Source organism: Aulonocara sp. 'chitande type north' Nkhata Bay, linkage group LG14 (genome assembly GCF_057382095.1).
Source record: "Aulonocara sp. 'chitande type north' Nkhata Bay isolate Kocher_YH1m ecotype deep benthic linkage group LG14, A_spYH_male_GT1.1, whole genome shotgun sequence".
Taxonomy (NCBI): Eukaryota; Metazoa; Chordata; class Actinopteri; order Cichliformes; family Cichlidae; genus Aulonocara; species Aulonocara sp. 'chitande type north' Nkhata Bay.
Window position 1 is genome coordinate 32,514,720 of NC_141357.1, and position 16,970 is coordinate 32,531,689.

At 38.6% G+C, this 16,970-nt stretch overlaps 3 protein-coding genes across 6 annotated transcripts in view; 1 reads left to right on the plus strand and 2 right to left on the minus strand.

Moving 5' to 3' along the window:
* The window catches only part of mtus2b (microtubule associated tumor suppressor candidate 2b), a 33,018-nt gene extending 22,768 nt beyond the window's left edge, over nt 1–10,250 (plus strand). The window contains exons 12-15 of one of the 3 annotated variants that reach the window (XM_086262129.1): nt 12–110; nt 225–344; nt 631–731; nt 2,014–10,250. In XM_086262129.1, coding sequence (XP_086118255.1) covers nt 12–110; nt 225–344; nt 631–731; nt 2,014–2,221 — 528 coding nt within the window. In that variant the 3' untranslated portion in view covers nt 2,222–10,250. The remainder of the gene's footprint in view (nt 1–11; nt 111–224; nt 345–630; nt 732–2,013) is intronic. The other 2 variants (XM_086262127.1, XM_086262128.1) reach the window with 2 other exon arrangements.
* Nucleotides 5,330–10,031, minus strand: stoml3a (stomatin (EPB72)-like 3a). The gene is made up of 7 exons (XM_086262132.1): nt 9,134–10,031; nt 7,047–7,150; nt 6,822–6,894; nt 6,612–6,694; nt 6,293–6,496; nt 5,876–6,010; nt 5,330–5,776 (listed from the first exon to the last, which is right to left on the minus strand). The coding sequence occupies exons 1-7, from the start codon at nt 9,207–9,209 to the stop codon at nt 5,582–5,584; spliced, it is 870 nt and encodes a 289-aa protein (XP_086118258.1). The 5' UTR covers nt 9,210–10,031; the 3' UTR covers nt 5,330–5,581.
* slc25a15a (solute carrier family 25 member 15a) lies at nt 10,163–16,102 on the minus strand. Of its 2 annotated transcripts, none has more exons than XM_086262130.1 (7): nt 15,964–16,102; nt 15,706–15,781; nt 13,565–13,823; nt 11,572–11,712; nt 11,304–11,479; nt 11,059–11,217; nt 10,163–10,337 (listed from the first exon to the last, which is right to left on the minus strand). In XM_086262130.1, the coding sequence occupies exons 2-7, from the start codon at nt 15,758–15,760 to the stop codon at nt 10,216–10,218; spliced, it is 912 nt and encodes a 303-aa protein (XP_086118256.1). In that variant the 5' UTR covers nt 15,761–15,781; nt 15,964–16,102; the 3' UTR covers nt 10,163–10,215. The 2 variants fall into 2 exon arrangements, with proteins under 2 accessions (XP_086118256.1, XP_086118257.1); XM_086262131.1 differs by lacking the exon at nt 15,964–16,102 and adding an exon at nt 14,678–14,764 and having other exon boundaries at nt 15,706–15,954.
* Between the last annotated feature and the right edge of the window lie 868 nt (nt 16,103–16,970).

Genomic DNA, 16,970 nt, shown 5'->3' on the forward strand with positions numbered 1-16,970 from the left:
ATGGTCATCAGGATCAGGTGGACACACTGACATTTCAGAACCGTAGTCTCAGAGATCGAGCAAAACGATTTGAAGAAGCTCTCCGCAAAAGCACAGATGAGCAGATCGTGGTAAGAGCTTCACGATACACTGCTTACTGCTGATGTGACAGTAGCAACATTAACAGCATAAAACTTGTTGATTGGTTTTACAGCTTAGTGGTGTTTTTTAATGCTTTTTAAAAGGATGCTTTGGCTCCCTATAAACACATTGAGGAGGACCTGAAGAGCCTCAAAGAAGTTCTGGAGATGAAAAATCAACAAATCCATCAGCAGGAGCTGAAGATTTCAGAACTGGAGAAAATAGTAGGTTTCAAGTTTTTACCAGAGAACATCTGGAGTATGTTGCAAAATATCCAGTGCATTAAAACTTATTTTAAGTTGGTATGATTCATGGCAGCTTGCTGAGATTTATGAATGATTTCATTAGTTGTCAAGTGTATCGTTACTGCAGCCTTCCCATTTACCTCCCATCTACTTTCATTAGCGCTAATGTTTCCTTTGTAAACCCAAATCATTTAGCCTGCACCACTGTTTCACTCGTTCCACAAGTATTTTAGTGTGGTGTACTGTGTTACCTGTGTTTTTTGAGCAGGCTGCAAAGAATGTGTTCCTGGAGGAGAAACTACAAGTGTTACAACAGCAGAATGAGGACCTGAAGGAACAAATAGACAAGAATCTCGCTGTGTCCAGGTCAGAGAAAATCCATACATGTGCTGATTAAAGTTCCAACCACGAGATGTAACTGTGCTTGGTGCTTTCTTGTCTTAGAAGTGTTGCAGTTTTCTGGATACGTCATCTATGTTATACAGAATATTTTTGTTTATAGAGGTCAGTTAATCCATCCATCCATCCATTCTCATCCGCTTATCCTTTTCAAGGTCGCAGGGGGACTGTAGCCTATCCCAGCGGTGTTAGGGCGAGAGGCAGGGTACACCTTGGACAGGTCGTCAGTCTGTCGCAGGGCTAACACATAGACACAGACAAGCATTCACACCTATGGGCAATTTAGTTTCCAATTAACCTATCCCCACTAACTGCATGTCTTCTGACTGTAGGAGGAAGCACCCAGAGAGAACCCACGCGAACACGGAGAAAACATGCAAACTCTACACATAATTAATGTTTAGAAACATTTACAATAATGAAACCCATAATTCTGAATGCAAAAATTCAATACTTTATAGAACCACCACTGGTAACTTGGAATAATTGTTTTGTGCATAATATTATCAGTCTCTTGCATCATTTAGATAATCACAGCACACAGTGTTAACACTGGGTGATCCTATCTTAAGAGAGCATAAACGAATGCTGGTGAAGCTCAGTAAACTGATGCAACAGAAAAGGGATAATTCACCTAAATGATGTGATTTAGATGGGCCATTCCTTGACTGGATTCTGTGTTAACACTGAATCAAGCAGTGGCCCAACACTGGAACACCTTGACTCTTTTCTTTTTCAGCCATTCTGTTGCAGATTTGCTGCTGTGCTTGGGATCATTGTCCTGTTGCCTGACTCAATTTTGATAAAGCTTGTTTGGCTGTCAGACAGATGGTATAAGAGGAGCTCACGGTCAACTCAATGATAGCAAGGTGCCTGGGTCATGTGGTTAGAAAAATAAGCAGATATCGTCGCTCCACCACCGTCTTTGACACTTGATAGGAGGCATTGATGCTATGCTGTTATCCTGTGTTTGGTTTTCATCAAACATGGTGCTGTGCATTATGACCAGAGGACATTGTTCCAGAAGTACTTTTGAAAAGTTTGTTCAGATGGATTTTTGCAAAGTTGAACTGTGCTGCCATACATTTTTTTTAGAGAAAAGGTTTTCTCCTGACAGTTGTTCCAAACAAGCCATACTTGTTCAGTCTTTTTCTCCTTGTGTTGTGATGAACTTTAACAGTTAACGTGCAAAAATCAGTAAGAAAAAAAAAAGTGACCACACAACGTGACCTTTTCCTTGTCACTTTAGGCAACTCTCTGAAGAGAATGCTAATCTGCAAGTGAACGTGGAGAAGGAGAGCAATGAGAAGAAGCGCCTTAGTCGCACCAATGAGGAGCTGCTGTGGCGCCTACAGACCGGAGAGCTGAGTCCTCGCATGTCCCCCAGCTCCTCCCCTATCCATCGGCCACCCTCTGGACCAGGCTCTCCTGCCCGTCCACACTCGTATCACCAGTGATGCTCTTCTGGAAGTTCTCGTCACCAAAAGCTTTTAGCTGGAATCAGAAGGCCTCATTTGTTTTAAACCTCTTGGGTGAATGTTTCTCTCAATCAGAAGAGGGATGGATGTTACACTATATAAACACAAATAGGTCTGTTTGTTGGGAAAATCCACTTGCCTATATGATTTCAAGTTTGAACCCCACTGACCTAACCAATTGTACTGTTAATCACACCTGTTACTAAAAGAAGGAATTCTCTGCCCTCAGATTTTCCTACTCCACACGAACGCAACACACAGCAGATGCACTGAAAAACTCCCACAGATTGTAGATTGATTGGAGAGCAGAATGAAAATCACGGTGCCTCATTTCCATGTTTTCGCCTACATCTCCATCTTCTCATCCAGCGCTCAGGATGATGGATGTACAAGACATAATGATAATCAAAAGTGCAACAACAAACACAAAAAGCGCCTTTTGCCATCCATTCTCTCCCACCAGCAGCATCCACCAGGACAAGGAAAATTCTTTTTGTGAGTAAAATCACAAAACTACCTACAGTATTACTCTCAATGTTCAGATTCTTCTCTGGGGCTTATTATCCTTTTCATCCTGAAATATTGTAGGAGTTTATGAGTGAATATCAAGCCGTTTAACCTCAATCATCCATGCTACTTTAACTTGCATATTAGCATTGACCTGAAATGTGTGGCTACAACAACAACCCAACTTGTATCTTCTGAACTGCCAACACAGTCAACAGTTTTCCTGACCATACTTTGTAAAATCTGTACATGTATTGCTCTCTTTAAAGCATGATCTGTCTTCCAGTTATAATTAACTATATTGTAGGATTGCCTACAGTGTGATGAAGTGGCACGGAAGGGCAGTGGAGCATCGCGATTTAAAAGGAATTTCTTATTAACTTGAACAGGATTCATTAAAGGTAAAACATTGCGTTATACATTTCACACTAGGTGAGTTGATGCCCTTCACACCCTTCAGATGAATTAATATAATTGACTGCTCAAAAGGTTAACACTTGATCATCGCAGTATGAAGCAAAGTCAGTTAAACTTCAGGAATAGTAGTCTGTCCGGTTAGGAAGCAAAAAAATTATTACTAATCAATTTAATCTGCCTTTGTGCAAATGAAACAACAAGAAAATCTCCAAGAAGGTAAAGGTTTAACACGTGTTCACATACATCTTTGCTTATTCCTGATCCTTTCAGAATGATTTTTTTACTCCAAGAGTGTGGAGAAGACCCCAGGGGTGATGGGCTGTTGTATGAGCAGACCTGGACAGGCCGTAGATCTGCTCCTTTGTGCCTTTGTGCAGATTACTAGCAAAGCCCTAGAAAATGACCTCCAGTATGCCATTGGTAACGTTGCTGCCTGTAACATCATCCAGCATGACTGGGTTGACAGTAGGTCAGTGATGGTCTGGGGAGGCAGAATTGCACAGGTCCTGCAAAAAGACATATCGAGACTGTCTTGTGACAGTATGTTCAAAAACATGTACATGAGTAAACTGCCGGAGGTCATTTTGAGGGGTTCTGGCTCCACCTGTTCTTCCTTGCACTGAGGAGCAGATACTGGTTTTGCAGCTAGGTTGATGCCCGTGCTTTAGCCCCTGTTCTCTCTTAATATGACCCCTCTTTTCCCATCTTCTGGTGCCATCCTGGAGGAGCTGGGCTACTTGTGCAGGTACAGTCTCATGCTACCAGTAGTGACAGTGACACAAGCAAAGAGCAAAACTGCAGAAAAATAAGAAAGGATAAGAGAAGACAGCAGTGTATGGTCACCACATGCAGCATCATTCAGTGTTTGGTGGATCTTCTTGATGCTTCTCCAGTGCTGCTGGTTTTGCTTCCTTACTGGACAGTCTAATTCCTGACGTCTAGCTCAGTTTGTGTTATGCTGTGATGATCAAGTGTTCACTTTTTTTTGTTGTTGAGCAGTTTATAAACATGTCCTACAAAGTGAACATGCAGACTACATAGAAACCACCAAAGAGGAAATCATTGAATACAGCAGTTCATTAAGTACTGTAGCTGTCATATGGTTGGACTTAATTGCTGCCGAATCAGCCATAAATGGTGCAGACGTTGCAAAACATTTATCTGTTTTGTTGCATTTTAAGATTATACTGTCAGGGCTCTGGCAGCTAGCTGAAACTATTGCTGTTTTCTCTGTTGATGTTTATTATTATTTTGATTGTTTGTGTGTGTTTTCACCACAGAAATCTTTATAGAGAAAGAATTAACCGCAATTGACAAAAAACCCCAAACTGATTACATTTCCATCAAAATAAGCACGAGAGTCTGATTGCAATGTTACCTCATTTCTCATTGTAGAGAATAATCTCAGGTCTTGAGGAGAATTAAGAGTCATCAAAAGGAAGCAACTGCCTTTTTTTGTATTGTATTTTTTTTCATGTTTACATATAACCACCTGTCTCAAATGTCTGTTTTGCCAGATAACATTTCTAGAAATTTTATTTGGATGTAAGCGTTCTGTAAAAAACTATTTTAAAGAGCCTAACACAGTCAGGAAACGCATAATAATTAAGTGAAATGGGATTTTATGACATTAATACATTGTAATAAAGCAGGCTTTCTTTTATCCATTCCCTCAGACATAAAGTATGGAAATCTGCTGAAATAGGGATTTGGTTCTAGATGAGTTAAATTTATTGTTAATACAAGTTGATTATGTTTAGCTTCATCGCTGGTGGGTGTTTTGAAAGGAAGTGGAAATGATGGCTCTCTCCATCAGGTACTCTGATTGCACTGAATGCCTGTGTCCTGTGGACATGACCTTGTACTCATTTACCGAATGTTTGTCCGACACTAGAATAAGAGGTTTTGTTTACAGTTTATGTCCAATGTCAGAAAAGGTTGCTGCATCGCCTTGCTTCTGTTGTTTACATGATTTTTGTTCCTATTCAGTATTTCAGAAACTCATGCGCTGGATACGGTTGTCTGAAAGCATGCCTTTATAAGGTTTACGTGCATTGTTTTGACCTTACACTTCCTGCACATTTATTTATTGTCATCCCTCAAAACTGTAACTGTAGCTTAGCTGGTTAACATATTGTGGTGAATGATGAGAAGTATTGTCTATACTGTATATGTTGCACTTTGTATTTAAGTATTAAATCACAGCAAGTATACACAAGAAGGGAGAGCCTCTTTTTAAGGTTAATAAGTAATAATGCAGAGCAGATTGCAGCAATAACCACATTAGGCCTGCATTTAAAAAAAGCTCTCACTGGAGCTTTCTAAATGTAAACATGGTAATATTGCAAAAAAACAAAACAAATCTGCGACAATCTGACTTGATTTGAATTATATGCAACTTGGTTGACATGAGATTCATGCCTTCCAATGCATGAAATGTTGTATTATATCTATTGGCAGAGGGAAGATGATGGTGGAGTTCTTCTCTGCTGCGATGGTGTTGAGAGTCTGAAGGTATCTTAGCTGGAGAGCTGAGGGTGAGTCAGCCATTACCAGAGAGGCTTCTTTCAGAGCCCTGGAAGCATTCATCTCCCCCTCTGCAGCAATGATCTGAAATATAGGCAGACGATCAGTATCTTCTGATGTTTCATTTCTGGGCCTGAATACATGAAAAGGAAATTGAATTCAGTCTTCCATTCCTCTCATTACCTTGGCCCTGGCCTCCCGGCTGGCTTCAGCCTCTGCTGCCATGGCTCGCTGCAGCTGATGAGGCAACTTCACATCTTTGATCTCTACACGCTCCACTTTGATACCCCATGGATGAGTGGCTTCATCCAGGGCTTCCTGCAGGGTAACATCCAATATCAAACACTCTAGTCACAGTTATAGTTTAATAAACAACAAATCAAATACTTTATACTCTACAGTGAGAAAACCAGTGGCTTCTACTTGTTCTAGCATTCTCCTTGTGGCCAAAAAAAAAAGTGTTCTTTGAATGGCGGGTGGGAATGAAGGAGCTCTAAAAGTATCTGTAATAAGGCTTTTCTTACCTTTTTTAAAGGGTATGCTTATATATAAATGTAAATGAAAATTTTTGTAATAGGTGTAACAGCACTTTATCCTCACTTGCATACTGAGTGAAATGCCCTCTCTGTCAGATAGAAGTTCTGCAAGGTTTTTGGTACCAAGGACATTCCTCAGAGTGGTTTGAGCAAGCAGTCGAGTAGATGAGTGCGCATTGGTCACATTAGCCACCGCTGAAATGGGGCAGTATACGCGGAAGTAAACCACACCATCCACAGACACTGTCACAGAGTCTTTCGTTAGGATCTGCAAATGTTTACAAAAATTGCAGTTTATTTACTGACAGAAACTACAAATGGCTTGTGATGCATGAGATAACAGAGACAGAGTGCTTTCATAATAAAACAAAGCAAGAATATACCTCTTGAGGAGGGATATCAAAGGACACAGTTCTCAGATCTACTTTCACAAAGTTATCGGTGCAGGGTAATATTAGGAAAAGTCCTGGAAAAAGATAAAAGGCAGTTCAGATGATAATGTGGAGTCAACTTCCAAAGCCAACCGTTTTATTTTTCCTTTTGGTTTCTGGGATGGCTTAACCAAAGTGTTTGTTGTATATTTAACCACAAACCTGGCCCTTTAGCTTTTCTGTCTGTGATCCGGCCGAGTCTAAAGATGACAGCTCGCTCATACTCCTTCACTATCTGAATGTTGGAGACAACCAATCGCACAACAGTAAATAAGAAATACAGAAATATAAATGGAGTATTTTTTTCATGGTATGTATACACATCTATGTGAAGAAATAGTGATTAAATCCTAATAAGCAGTGCTCCGCAATGAGAATATAATGTACCTTGACACACATAAATATTGTGAGTGGAAAGGTTACTATTACAAAGATGATGGATATGAAAACCAACAGCCAACCACAGCATCCCAGTTTCCCTGAGTTTTTATCTGCAAAAAGAGCAGAAGCACTTTACAAGTTTTTAAAGTGCAGGGTATGTACAATATCTTGCTTTTTTTTTTTTCATAGCTTCATTTCACATTTAAATTCAAACCATAAGTTCTTGGTGTTACTTTGATGACATAATTATCCAGTAATATGCTCCACTGGGACGCCACCTTTTATTAAAGGTGACATAGAACATTAGTGCCGAGAGATGTAATGGATCTACACTGCTCATATTTCACTAATGATGTAAATAATTTCTAAGGGAAGGCACGTAGCTTAAAATCCACATAAGTCACAAAGTGTTGTGCAAACTCACTGAGCTATTCAAATATCATCATTAAAACACTGAGATGTCACTCTCTGTGTCATATACAGGGTGGGAGAGAAAAAAAAGTCTTTTCAGGAAGACTTTCAGGTGAATCTTTTAAACAAGACACAAAGCTAATACATAACTACGGATAATTTAATTTATTTACTTCTAATATTAAAAATACGCCAGCCAATTATGATAAATGGTGACGACTAATGCTTTTCTAATGAAAGACCATGTTATTGAAATGCAATAAGTGATGTTAAAATAGAATGTGATTAAGATGTATATTAAATTAATATGCCAAATGATTATGTAGGTTAAGGATATTTGGGTAAATATATGGTAATTATTAATTCACTGCTTTCCTCCTTTTCACAGTTTTTGGAGCTATGATTAATGTGTTAAAATATTACTATAAAAATAGCCCAGTACAAATTATAGGCAAAAAATAAAATATTTAAATATCTATGCTGTGCACTGAAGAGCCGGTATTCTTATCAAATTTACTTACAAAAGTCTTGAGCCACCCATCATTTCTTTATATTTTGTCCTGAGAAACATTTCACCAGGCATGTGAAGGCATGTCTAAGGTTTTCTTTGGACATTGGCTGCTTTTCCTCTCATTTTCTGTCCAGTCCTCATTTTTTTTTCTTTTTTGTCATGCTACATAATGCTAATGTATGAATTATTCAAGCATAAAAAGGACCCTAACTCAAGGGATGGACCAGTGTTGTACCTACACATGAAACACAACTTAAACCAAACACTTGGCATATTTCTGCGTAGTGTGTCCTTAAAAGTGAACAAGTACAAAAGAAGAAGTGGAAAATCAGTGGCAACAGATCATATGGAGAAATGAATCCAAATTGGAAAATTGTGATTTGAATTCAGTGTCTACAGCCATCTGTTAAACATGGTGGAGACTTTGCAATAGTTTGGGTCTGCATTTCATCTAGTGGTGTTGGAGATCTTGTCAAAACTGATGAATGCATGTGAAAAGTACTATCAGATTTTGATCTAAGCACAGTGTAAATGCACTAAACGTGTTTACAGTATGTTTGGCTTAAATAGAAAAATGCACAATTCAACCCTACTGGTGATGTATTGGCCTCCCCAAAGCCTGGACCTCAATATCACTGAAGCAGTGTAGGAATGGAACAAAAGACAGCCAGCATCCAAAGAAGGGCTTTGAATGTCCTTTACGAAGCCAGGATTCCTGAGGACTACTTAAGGAATGCTGAAGAATAATATATTTAGGGGTGGATGTTGCTCAGGATGTAGAGCGGGGACATCTGTTAATCAGAACGTTGGTGGAGCAATCCTAGCTGCTCCAGGGATGGCTCCCCCGGCACAATACTGAACCCCGAATTGCTCCCAATGTTAAATAGAAATAAATCCCTTAGATGTAGAGAAAAGTGCTTTTGCCTTACAGTATATACTATACTCCCACTGTACTTTCACACATTTTTATATCTTTTACTGTACACATTTCCCTAGCAAATTAGAAAGAAATGAAGTGAGGCACAAGACTTTTACACAGCACAGCTGTCCTATGCAACTCCTACAATTCTGGACTCTTTAACATAAGGTTTCTTGGAGGAAAAATCAGCCCTTATTTTATATCCCTTATTCTAAAAATAAACATTCAGAATGGGTTATAAAAAGTATTTACCTTCAATAATGCCATCATTTTTCTGCAGTTTATCCTGTGTGACCATCTCTGCTGTGCTGGATGTTGTAGAAATCATTGGTTGTCTGTGATCGAGCAAGCTAGAACAGTACTGCACTTGTTTACGTGTCTGTTCTCTCTGTGGGTGCGGTCTTTTTCCCTTAACACCGGTTGCTTTCTACAACAGTGAGGCACGCTTGCCCTGTAAGTCACCTTTAGGTTGCTAAGATGTAACATGAACCATTTTTGTTTAACCAGGATCTTTGTGGCTCTTGTATTGAAAAGCTATCTCAGTCCTGCTCTTGTGCTTTCGTACATTTAAGTTCAGCAGTCTGTCACCTGAGTCCGTCACATGAATAAATAATTGTTGTATCCAAGTCATGAAACATGAGAGGTGATGTTCAAAGAAGATGATACGTAGTTTTCCTCGCATTTTTCCCATGGATTCCCCAAGTTTTTACAAAATTAAGGATTATTTATGAGGTTTAAAATTCTATTTCATGGAATATAGATTATATTGAACCTTACACGGAAAGTCATTAGTCTGGCAGTGTTGGGTCTACTGACTTTTTGGACCCTTCATGAAAAGATTCACAGGAGTTTCTGATGTGTTTATTTTTCAATGTTTCTCCTGTTTTTTGTTTTCACATGTATAACTTTATGTTCTGTTTTTTTTCTAGGAAGAGTGGGTTTTTTGGTTTGGGGGTTTTTTTGGCCGTGGAGATCCTGAAGTTTTTCACTTTTTTTACATTACATTTTTATAAAATTGTAATTTAAATGCATTTGCACTATCTTATGACACATGCTCCAATTTTATTAAAGTGAATGGGCCAAAAATACAACTGTAATTTCTTTTTTGACTTGACAAAAGAACAAGGTCATTTTCAAGTGCAGTGTTTGTACTGCCTCTTTTTTCCTTGAGATCTTAGTCCAAATAACTCACATATGATTCTGTTTTTATTATATTTATATATTACAGTGTTTCATACCACTGGGTCACACACACTAAAAATAAAAAAGAGTTGGCAAAAATAAAGGTTTTTTTTTTATTAAAATATTTGCTTTGGTTGGAAAGATCCATTGCATCAGGCACCAGCGGCATCCATCATTAACTTGCGACTAAACTCATAAGCCAGGAAGAGGGCTCCGTTGGCAGGGAAGGTGCGCACCATTGTAGGAGTTAAGCCAGAGTACAGAGCAGTGAACCCTGTCGGGACAAAGAGGAAAAGCTGCACAGACTGTTCTCTACAGATTAAAAAAAAGAGCATGGACCAATTAGCAATATTTCAAAATGACAGTCTGTCAATATACCCTTATCACACAGATAACAGTTATTAAAGCTGCAATGTCACAGAACAGTGTTTTATAGTGCATTTATCTCTGATATGTTACATAAGGTTATAAAACATTGTCTCTCACAATAATTGTTTTCAGTTTTTACTGTTACCCACCTCCTATGAAGTGGGGAGGTTTGTCTGCTTAGATATTGTTTTCTGATTCTGAATATTACAGCCTGGCATCAAGATAAGGGCCTACTTTGAACACATGTGTGTCCTATTCTATAAGCCAGTAGTAAAGGGTGCCAAAAGCAAGGGTTAAAGTCCCAGTTTAAAGTCCACACCCCACATTCTTTAAAGATTAGTTACATGTTGTGGGTCAGAACCATCCCCATCTTCAATTGTGGCCTTCAATCGGATCACAGCTACACACTTGTAAAGTTTTGTGACCTACTGCTGCTTACACTGCTGACACTATCATATTTTTTAACTTACGTTCACAGACATAAAGAAATATAACACATGCCAATATATTCAAAATGGCATTTGGGGTGCATCCTGCAAAAGTATGTGTTCCCAAGACTACAATCATCACACAGAGAATCAGAAAACCCACTCATATTCATCTGTGCATACATGTTCAAACCTTACCCTCAGTGCGTATAACACCCATGAAGGTCTTGATGAAGCCCTCTTGCCTCCCTGCTAAGGAGTACACCTGGATCCTGGACTTTATACAATCTATTGGATAGACCACCAACCAAAGACATCCTCCTGCAAATCCCCCACTGAACATCAGCGGAAGAATACCTGCAAAGGCAGAAACTATTTTGAGTCAAACATACTACAAACTCCAAAAATACCATAAATACAACAAGAAGATGATATAACCATACCTATACCATCTTTGCTTGTGCCCATGTGTCGCGCAAATGTGGACCGACACCACTCATAGGCTCCAAAGAAGCAGAAGTAACCAGGAAGTTCCCTCATGAAGGTGGACATCAGTCCTTGGTAGAATCCTAACGGGCCATCTGTCTTCAACACGGTCTTAACCACAGTCCACACTGTGCTGAAGACATCCCAGAAAACAAAGTCTAGCACAGCTTTGGTCAACTAAAACTTTTCTTGTCGTAACAATGTCAGGTTTTTAATTCCACTTACCTTTTCTGTCCTCTTGCCACCTTGCCAGATGCTTCCATTTCATGCATGGCCTGCAAGCGACATTTCACCAGCTCCGTGGGGCATATTGCCATGGAGGAGAAGATGGAAGCTAAAGACCCTGCAGATGCCTTCTGAAGATCACTGACGAGCAATGACAAGTACAACAAAAGTTAAGAGTATGAAGAGGAAAGGGTTTTAATGTACATACATCCCCATCTTCAATTTTTAGAACTACAAAAAAGAGACTGTTTTATTTCTGCCTCATGCAGCCAGTGCTAAGGTTTGCTCTGACCGCTGATACACAAATAACTGGCATGTGTCCGACGATCAAGAGCTCTTAATGGATATCGATTTAATGACTGTTCCCAAGACGGTTTTCCAGTGTTGTGATTATATCACTCATTTGGTACGGAGATAAATGCGCTAAACCTTATGGATTTTTAATGTGATGAGTCTGCTTCTGACTCTACTATGCAAAAGGTTTGAGTCACACTCATTTCATTTCATATATTTTGCTTCCAAGGTGCCAGGCTTTTTTTGTAAATTTTAAAGTCATGTTGAGCAATAGTTTTCCAAGATTCTTGTACCTGATCAGTTTCACAGGAATGTTTTTTTTATTTCCTTAACACTGAGCTATGAATCATTCAAAGATAAAAAGGTACTTAACTCAAGAGATGAACCAGTGTTGTGTCTACACATATAGCAGATATTCTTAGCAAAGAACCAATTCTAAACTGTGTCTTTAGGCAGAGAAGCAGCCTGTTACAAAAACACAATCTGTTTCAGCTTCTTTAGTTGAATTTATGAAAAATCACAAAGATAACAGAGTTTGACAACCAAAAACAATGTTTTTGTGCAGCGAAGGCGATTCCCAAAGAGCTATTAGAGGAAATGCAAAGGTTATACGCATTTAAATATGCCTTACTAAAACATATACTTTTACAGCATTACAGATTTCCTGCTTTAGGAAGCTCAAATCCAAGTTCAGGCAAGAGGCTGAAAGGTCAAATAAAGATAATGTAAGCTGTATTTCATACTTGATACAATTCCAAATTCCATTATCAAAATTAGATGAACAGCTTAGGAAGAGAGTGACCATCTGAAAATTAGTAGCTACACTCATTTGGGCCTTTTTTGCAAAAAAAAAAAAAAAAAAAGGCTCAAATGAGGAAAAAGTTTTCCTTGCAGTTACATCAAAGAAATATTCTCATCATTTCTAGTTTTTTCTTATGCTAATCACTGTTTACTGTGACATAAAATAAAGATTTAGGTTGTGATAAATGCAATGTGGCACAACTGTAGAAAAAGGTATTTCTTAAAGTGATCAGACAGCTCAAAATACAAAGCTGCTTAAGGAAAGTTATTTTAAAATTGCAATTAGTTTAAAGCCCGTTTGGCTGAGCATGATTTCAGTGGGTTCAATGTGTAATATTAATGGCAGTATTTTCATTATAGTTCATTGAATGACAAAAAAAAGCTTTTTCATTAAAATCAAAATGAATATCCCAAACAACTTAAATCCTTTAAAAATGCTCCATCAATTTTAACATTTGTCTCTAAAGAGCGTCACTGAAAACCATTTCTCTTCATTTAGTTTCTATTTCTGGCTGCAATAGATAATTATTATTGTGGGGAATTTACTTAATTATTATTCACTTTATTATTTCATTCTCAATTGCCAAGAAAGACACTTAATCTAAAGTTTTAAACTGTGTGAGCACACCCACTTATGATTATGATGTTGCATCTCAGTACATGATGAAATGCTTTTCTGCACAGGGAGTGAAAAGAGGAGGCAGCAAATCACAGAGCGGAAAGAAAATGTGGAGGATTGAACCCCCGAAAATGTCTCAAGACACTGAAAACTGAGAGTCCTGGTTCACATGAACATTTAACATCAAATTGTGCTATACCCAGCTGCTCCTCACTGAAGTCTGTTACATATTATGCAGGTTATTATGTAAATAAATAGTCAGAAATATCTTCTTCCAACCTGAGATCAGCGCCTTTGTCCATCCTTGACATAAAGCGGACGGCATCCTGGCAGAGCCCATAACTCAAGAAGAGCACCGCGTTCTCAGCGATGTTGGCTATCAGGGCAGGCGTTGTGCCTTTGTAAAGACCACGGAGTCCCACCTGCCGGAATGTTGAGATGAAGCAGTGGATGAAGCCGCGGTACATTGTGGGAAACGTCTGCATCTTCACCTTTGCTGTGTCAAATGGCTGACCGCTCAGCACGCAGGCTGTGCCACCTGAGTGGGCATCAAGACGTGAATAACTGAGAAGAACTCAGAGATTAAAAAGTATTGGAAATCAGACTATAAAAATATATGTAGATGTATTAAGATACATATGTGTGTGTGTATAATATTTGATCTTAAGAAACTGTATTTTTGAGGTTTTAATTATTTTTTAACTGTTCCTTTTTCAGGGTGGAAGAATTGTACAACATACATCATTAAAGACTTTAAAAAAACAAAAATTGGGTGCACAGGTTTGAATTTATTTTCATGTTTCTCTAATACACACAGTGTCAAAAAACATATACAAGGTCAAAATCTATACACATACCCCCATTAGTATTTGGTAAGCAAACAGTGCAAGTTACATCTCAACCAGTTACACCTTTTGGTAGCCATCAGCAAACTTCTGGCAGTTCTGGCTGAATATTTGAGCACTTTTGTTGGCACAATTTGTAGAGTTCACCTGGTTTATTGCTCTTTGTGGATTTAGCTATCTCGGATTATTTCCATTCCCTATACTGACAGTATGCAGTATGTATAACTCAGTGAATTGACCTCGCCTAACCTTGATGTAACCTAACACTGACCATAAACACCACAGCTGCTGTGCACCAGTCCAACACAGTGCTTTACTGTAAATTCACAGTATGGCAAAGCAAACTGGTTTATCCTGCATGAAACTGTGTTGTACTTTCATGCAACCTTTGAATAACACGAAGTAAAAAGTACACACTTAGCAGTGTTTTTTTTTTTAAATATATAACTTCAAATCATATACAGATCCATTATCTGATTTAAAATTAAGAACATTACATCTAAGCTTTAAATTTCCAGTTTATCAAAGGCCACTGAGCAGTCCTTACCTTTAAATATAACCTGTCTTCTTCCTCTCCCTTCTTTTCTTTCTTACATCTTTCTCCATCTCCGAGTGAAGTTATCTCTCATTCTCCCTGGGAAATACAGCAGCTGTACCTTTAGCTTGCAGACACACTGTGTGACAGACTGCTCACAAACAGTTTGTGTGTTTGCTGATATTTGTTAGGCCGATTGAAACGTTGCATTTGAAGTTATCTGCCACTTAAAAAAATGTTACTCCCTTTATGATCACTAGTTAGATGCTGAAGCACACATGACATCTGCACCAATCAGTTACAGATTACTGAATCTAATGGGTGCTGTCAACGAAATCCTTTTTTATGCTGGCAAAGAGAAACAACCAGTTGTAGTCAGTCATGATCACTAATGAAAAGTTAATAGGCCATGTCCTTGTCAGGTTAAAAGACATTGTACAACCTTCAACAAGTCAGATTTTAGTGGGTGATTTAGCATATCACTCTCTATGTATACTTTTGAACCTGTGCAGATAAGAGAAACTCCAAAATAAACCCAAGCCTATCCATATAATTACTGCTTTATTAAAAAATCATTAAATACATATGTTGTGCAGTTATTTCACCCCAGAAAAAAACCCAGCTCAAATAAATCATTAAAAGCTGAAAATATCCATGGCATTCATGTCAATGATGAGTACAGCATATAAACCCTCTGACCTCTGACTAAACTTTAGATAACTAACTGGACATATACAGCAAATGGTGTTAAAGACGATCAATACTGAAATAGATGTGGCCTGCTTCCAATCTTTGAGCATATCCCAATTTTTGAATTTTGCAAAATTAACCTTCCTCACTTCTTTACGTTAATAATTGAATGACAGCTTGGACTAAACCGTTCACCCCCACACTGATGGGATCAGGTAGGTGTTATGCTGTGATCCTTTTGCTGCCAGGGTTTGGGTCACTTTTAAAGCAACACAAAGCTGGTCCAAGTGATTATCTTCAATCTGATGCGAGTGGCGTGAAATACGGCCGTGTCTTTACGTTAAACTCACCTGCAGCTCCAGCTGAGAAGTCGATGATCGCCTGAATTACAGGATGTGGAGCCATCGTGACTTTAAGGACACGAGCCTGAAAATATCCACATGGTTTTCATTCATTTCACCTTTCCCTAATCTTTTTTTCCACACGCAATCACAAAACATGACATTATTCGCAAAAGAGATTAAAAACGAGCCTTAGATGAGAAATAAGTTGTTTTAACAGAGGAAGTCAGTAAAATGAAGCACCTAGAAGGAGCCCGTGGTGCTTACCTGTAATCTCTTTAGCGTAGGTTAATCCTTCGCAAAGAACAGTGGGAGCATTTAACGCGTCGCTGTACTTTCACTCCACCTTACGACACAAGTTCCCACATGATCTGACTTCGCAGAAAGGAGGTAGCTGCACATTCAAGAAACACAGGACATAACTCAGACGTAATATTATTCATCCGTGCTGTTGTCCGTGGGAGCTCAGTGTTAGTTGATGCAACAACATAAAGTATTACCGTTTTGTCTATAAGTTCATTTCATTGGCGGGTATTTGTCCCGTCCTACCGAGCGCAAAACGCTCAAGGAGTTCACGCTACAGAGAAAAAGACACACTCAGTTAAACACACGGTTTCATTCTTAAAATTAAGTAATTGGATAATAGTTTAATTATATGAGATATAGATTAGATATATGATACACTACTGATCACCGAGTTAAAGTCATATTTGGCAACAGGCTCTATTTTTTTTTAACTCAGTCTTGTGACATTTCGCTGATTAGAATGAAATAGCTTTCTGCATCGTAACATCATCTGTGAATGATGTCTCGATAGATTTAACAGAGGTATGAATATGCGGACCGGCGTGTCTATTACAAGTTTTGTCGTGATATTAAGAGGAAGACATCCCAAGATTCTAGTACAGTGGAGTACTTTATGTGATAACGTAAATCCATCGTGTATTCATTCCACTCACGTACTCGAATAATTGCGCAATGTTGACGGAATTATCTCCCCCGAATTTACTCATCTTGTACTTCCGAATTTATGCCAGTAATGCCCCGTCTGACTGTAATACCCGATGAAGACCACAAGGTGTCCCCCTACTCCACAGTTGGCTTAAGACACCAGACAGCTTCTGCTCCAGCAAACAGTCTCAAAGTGGTAGAGCCACAGATCATGAAAGGAACGAGTCCATTTACTTCATTTTTTTAACCCCCAAGTTTGTATTTTCCTTTTTACCATTTGAGAACATTTTATAAAGACCTTACTTTTATTAGCATTTTTGCTC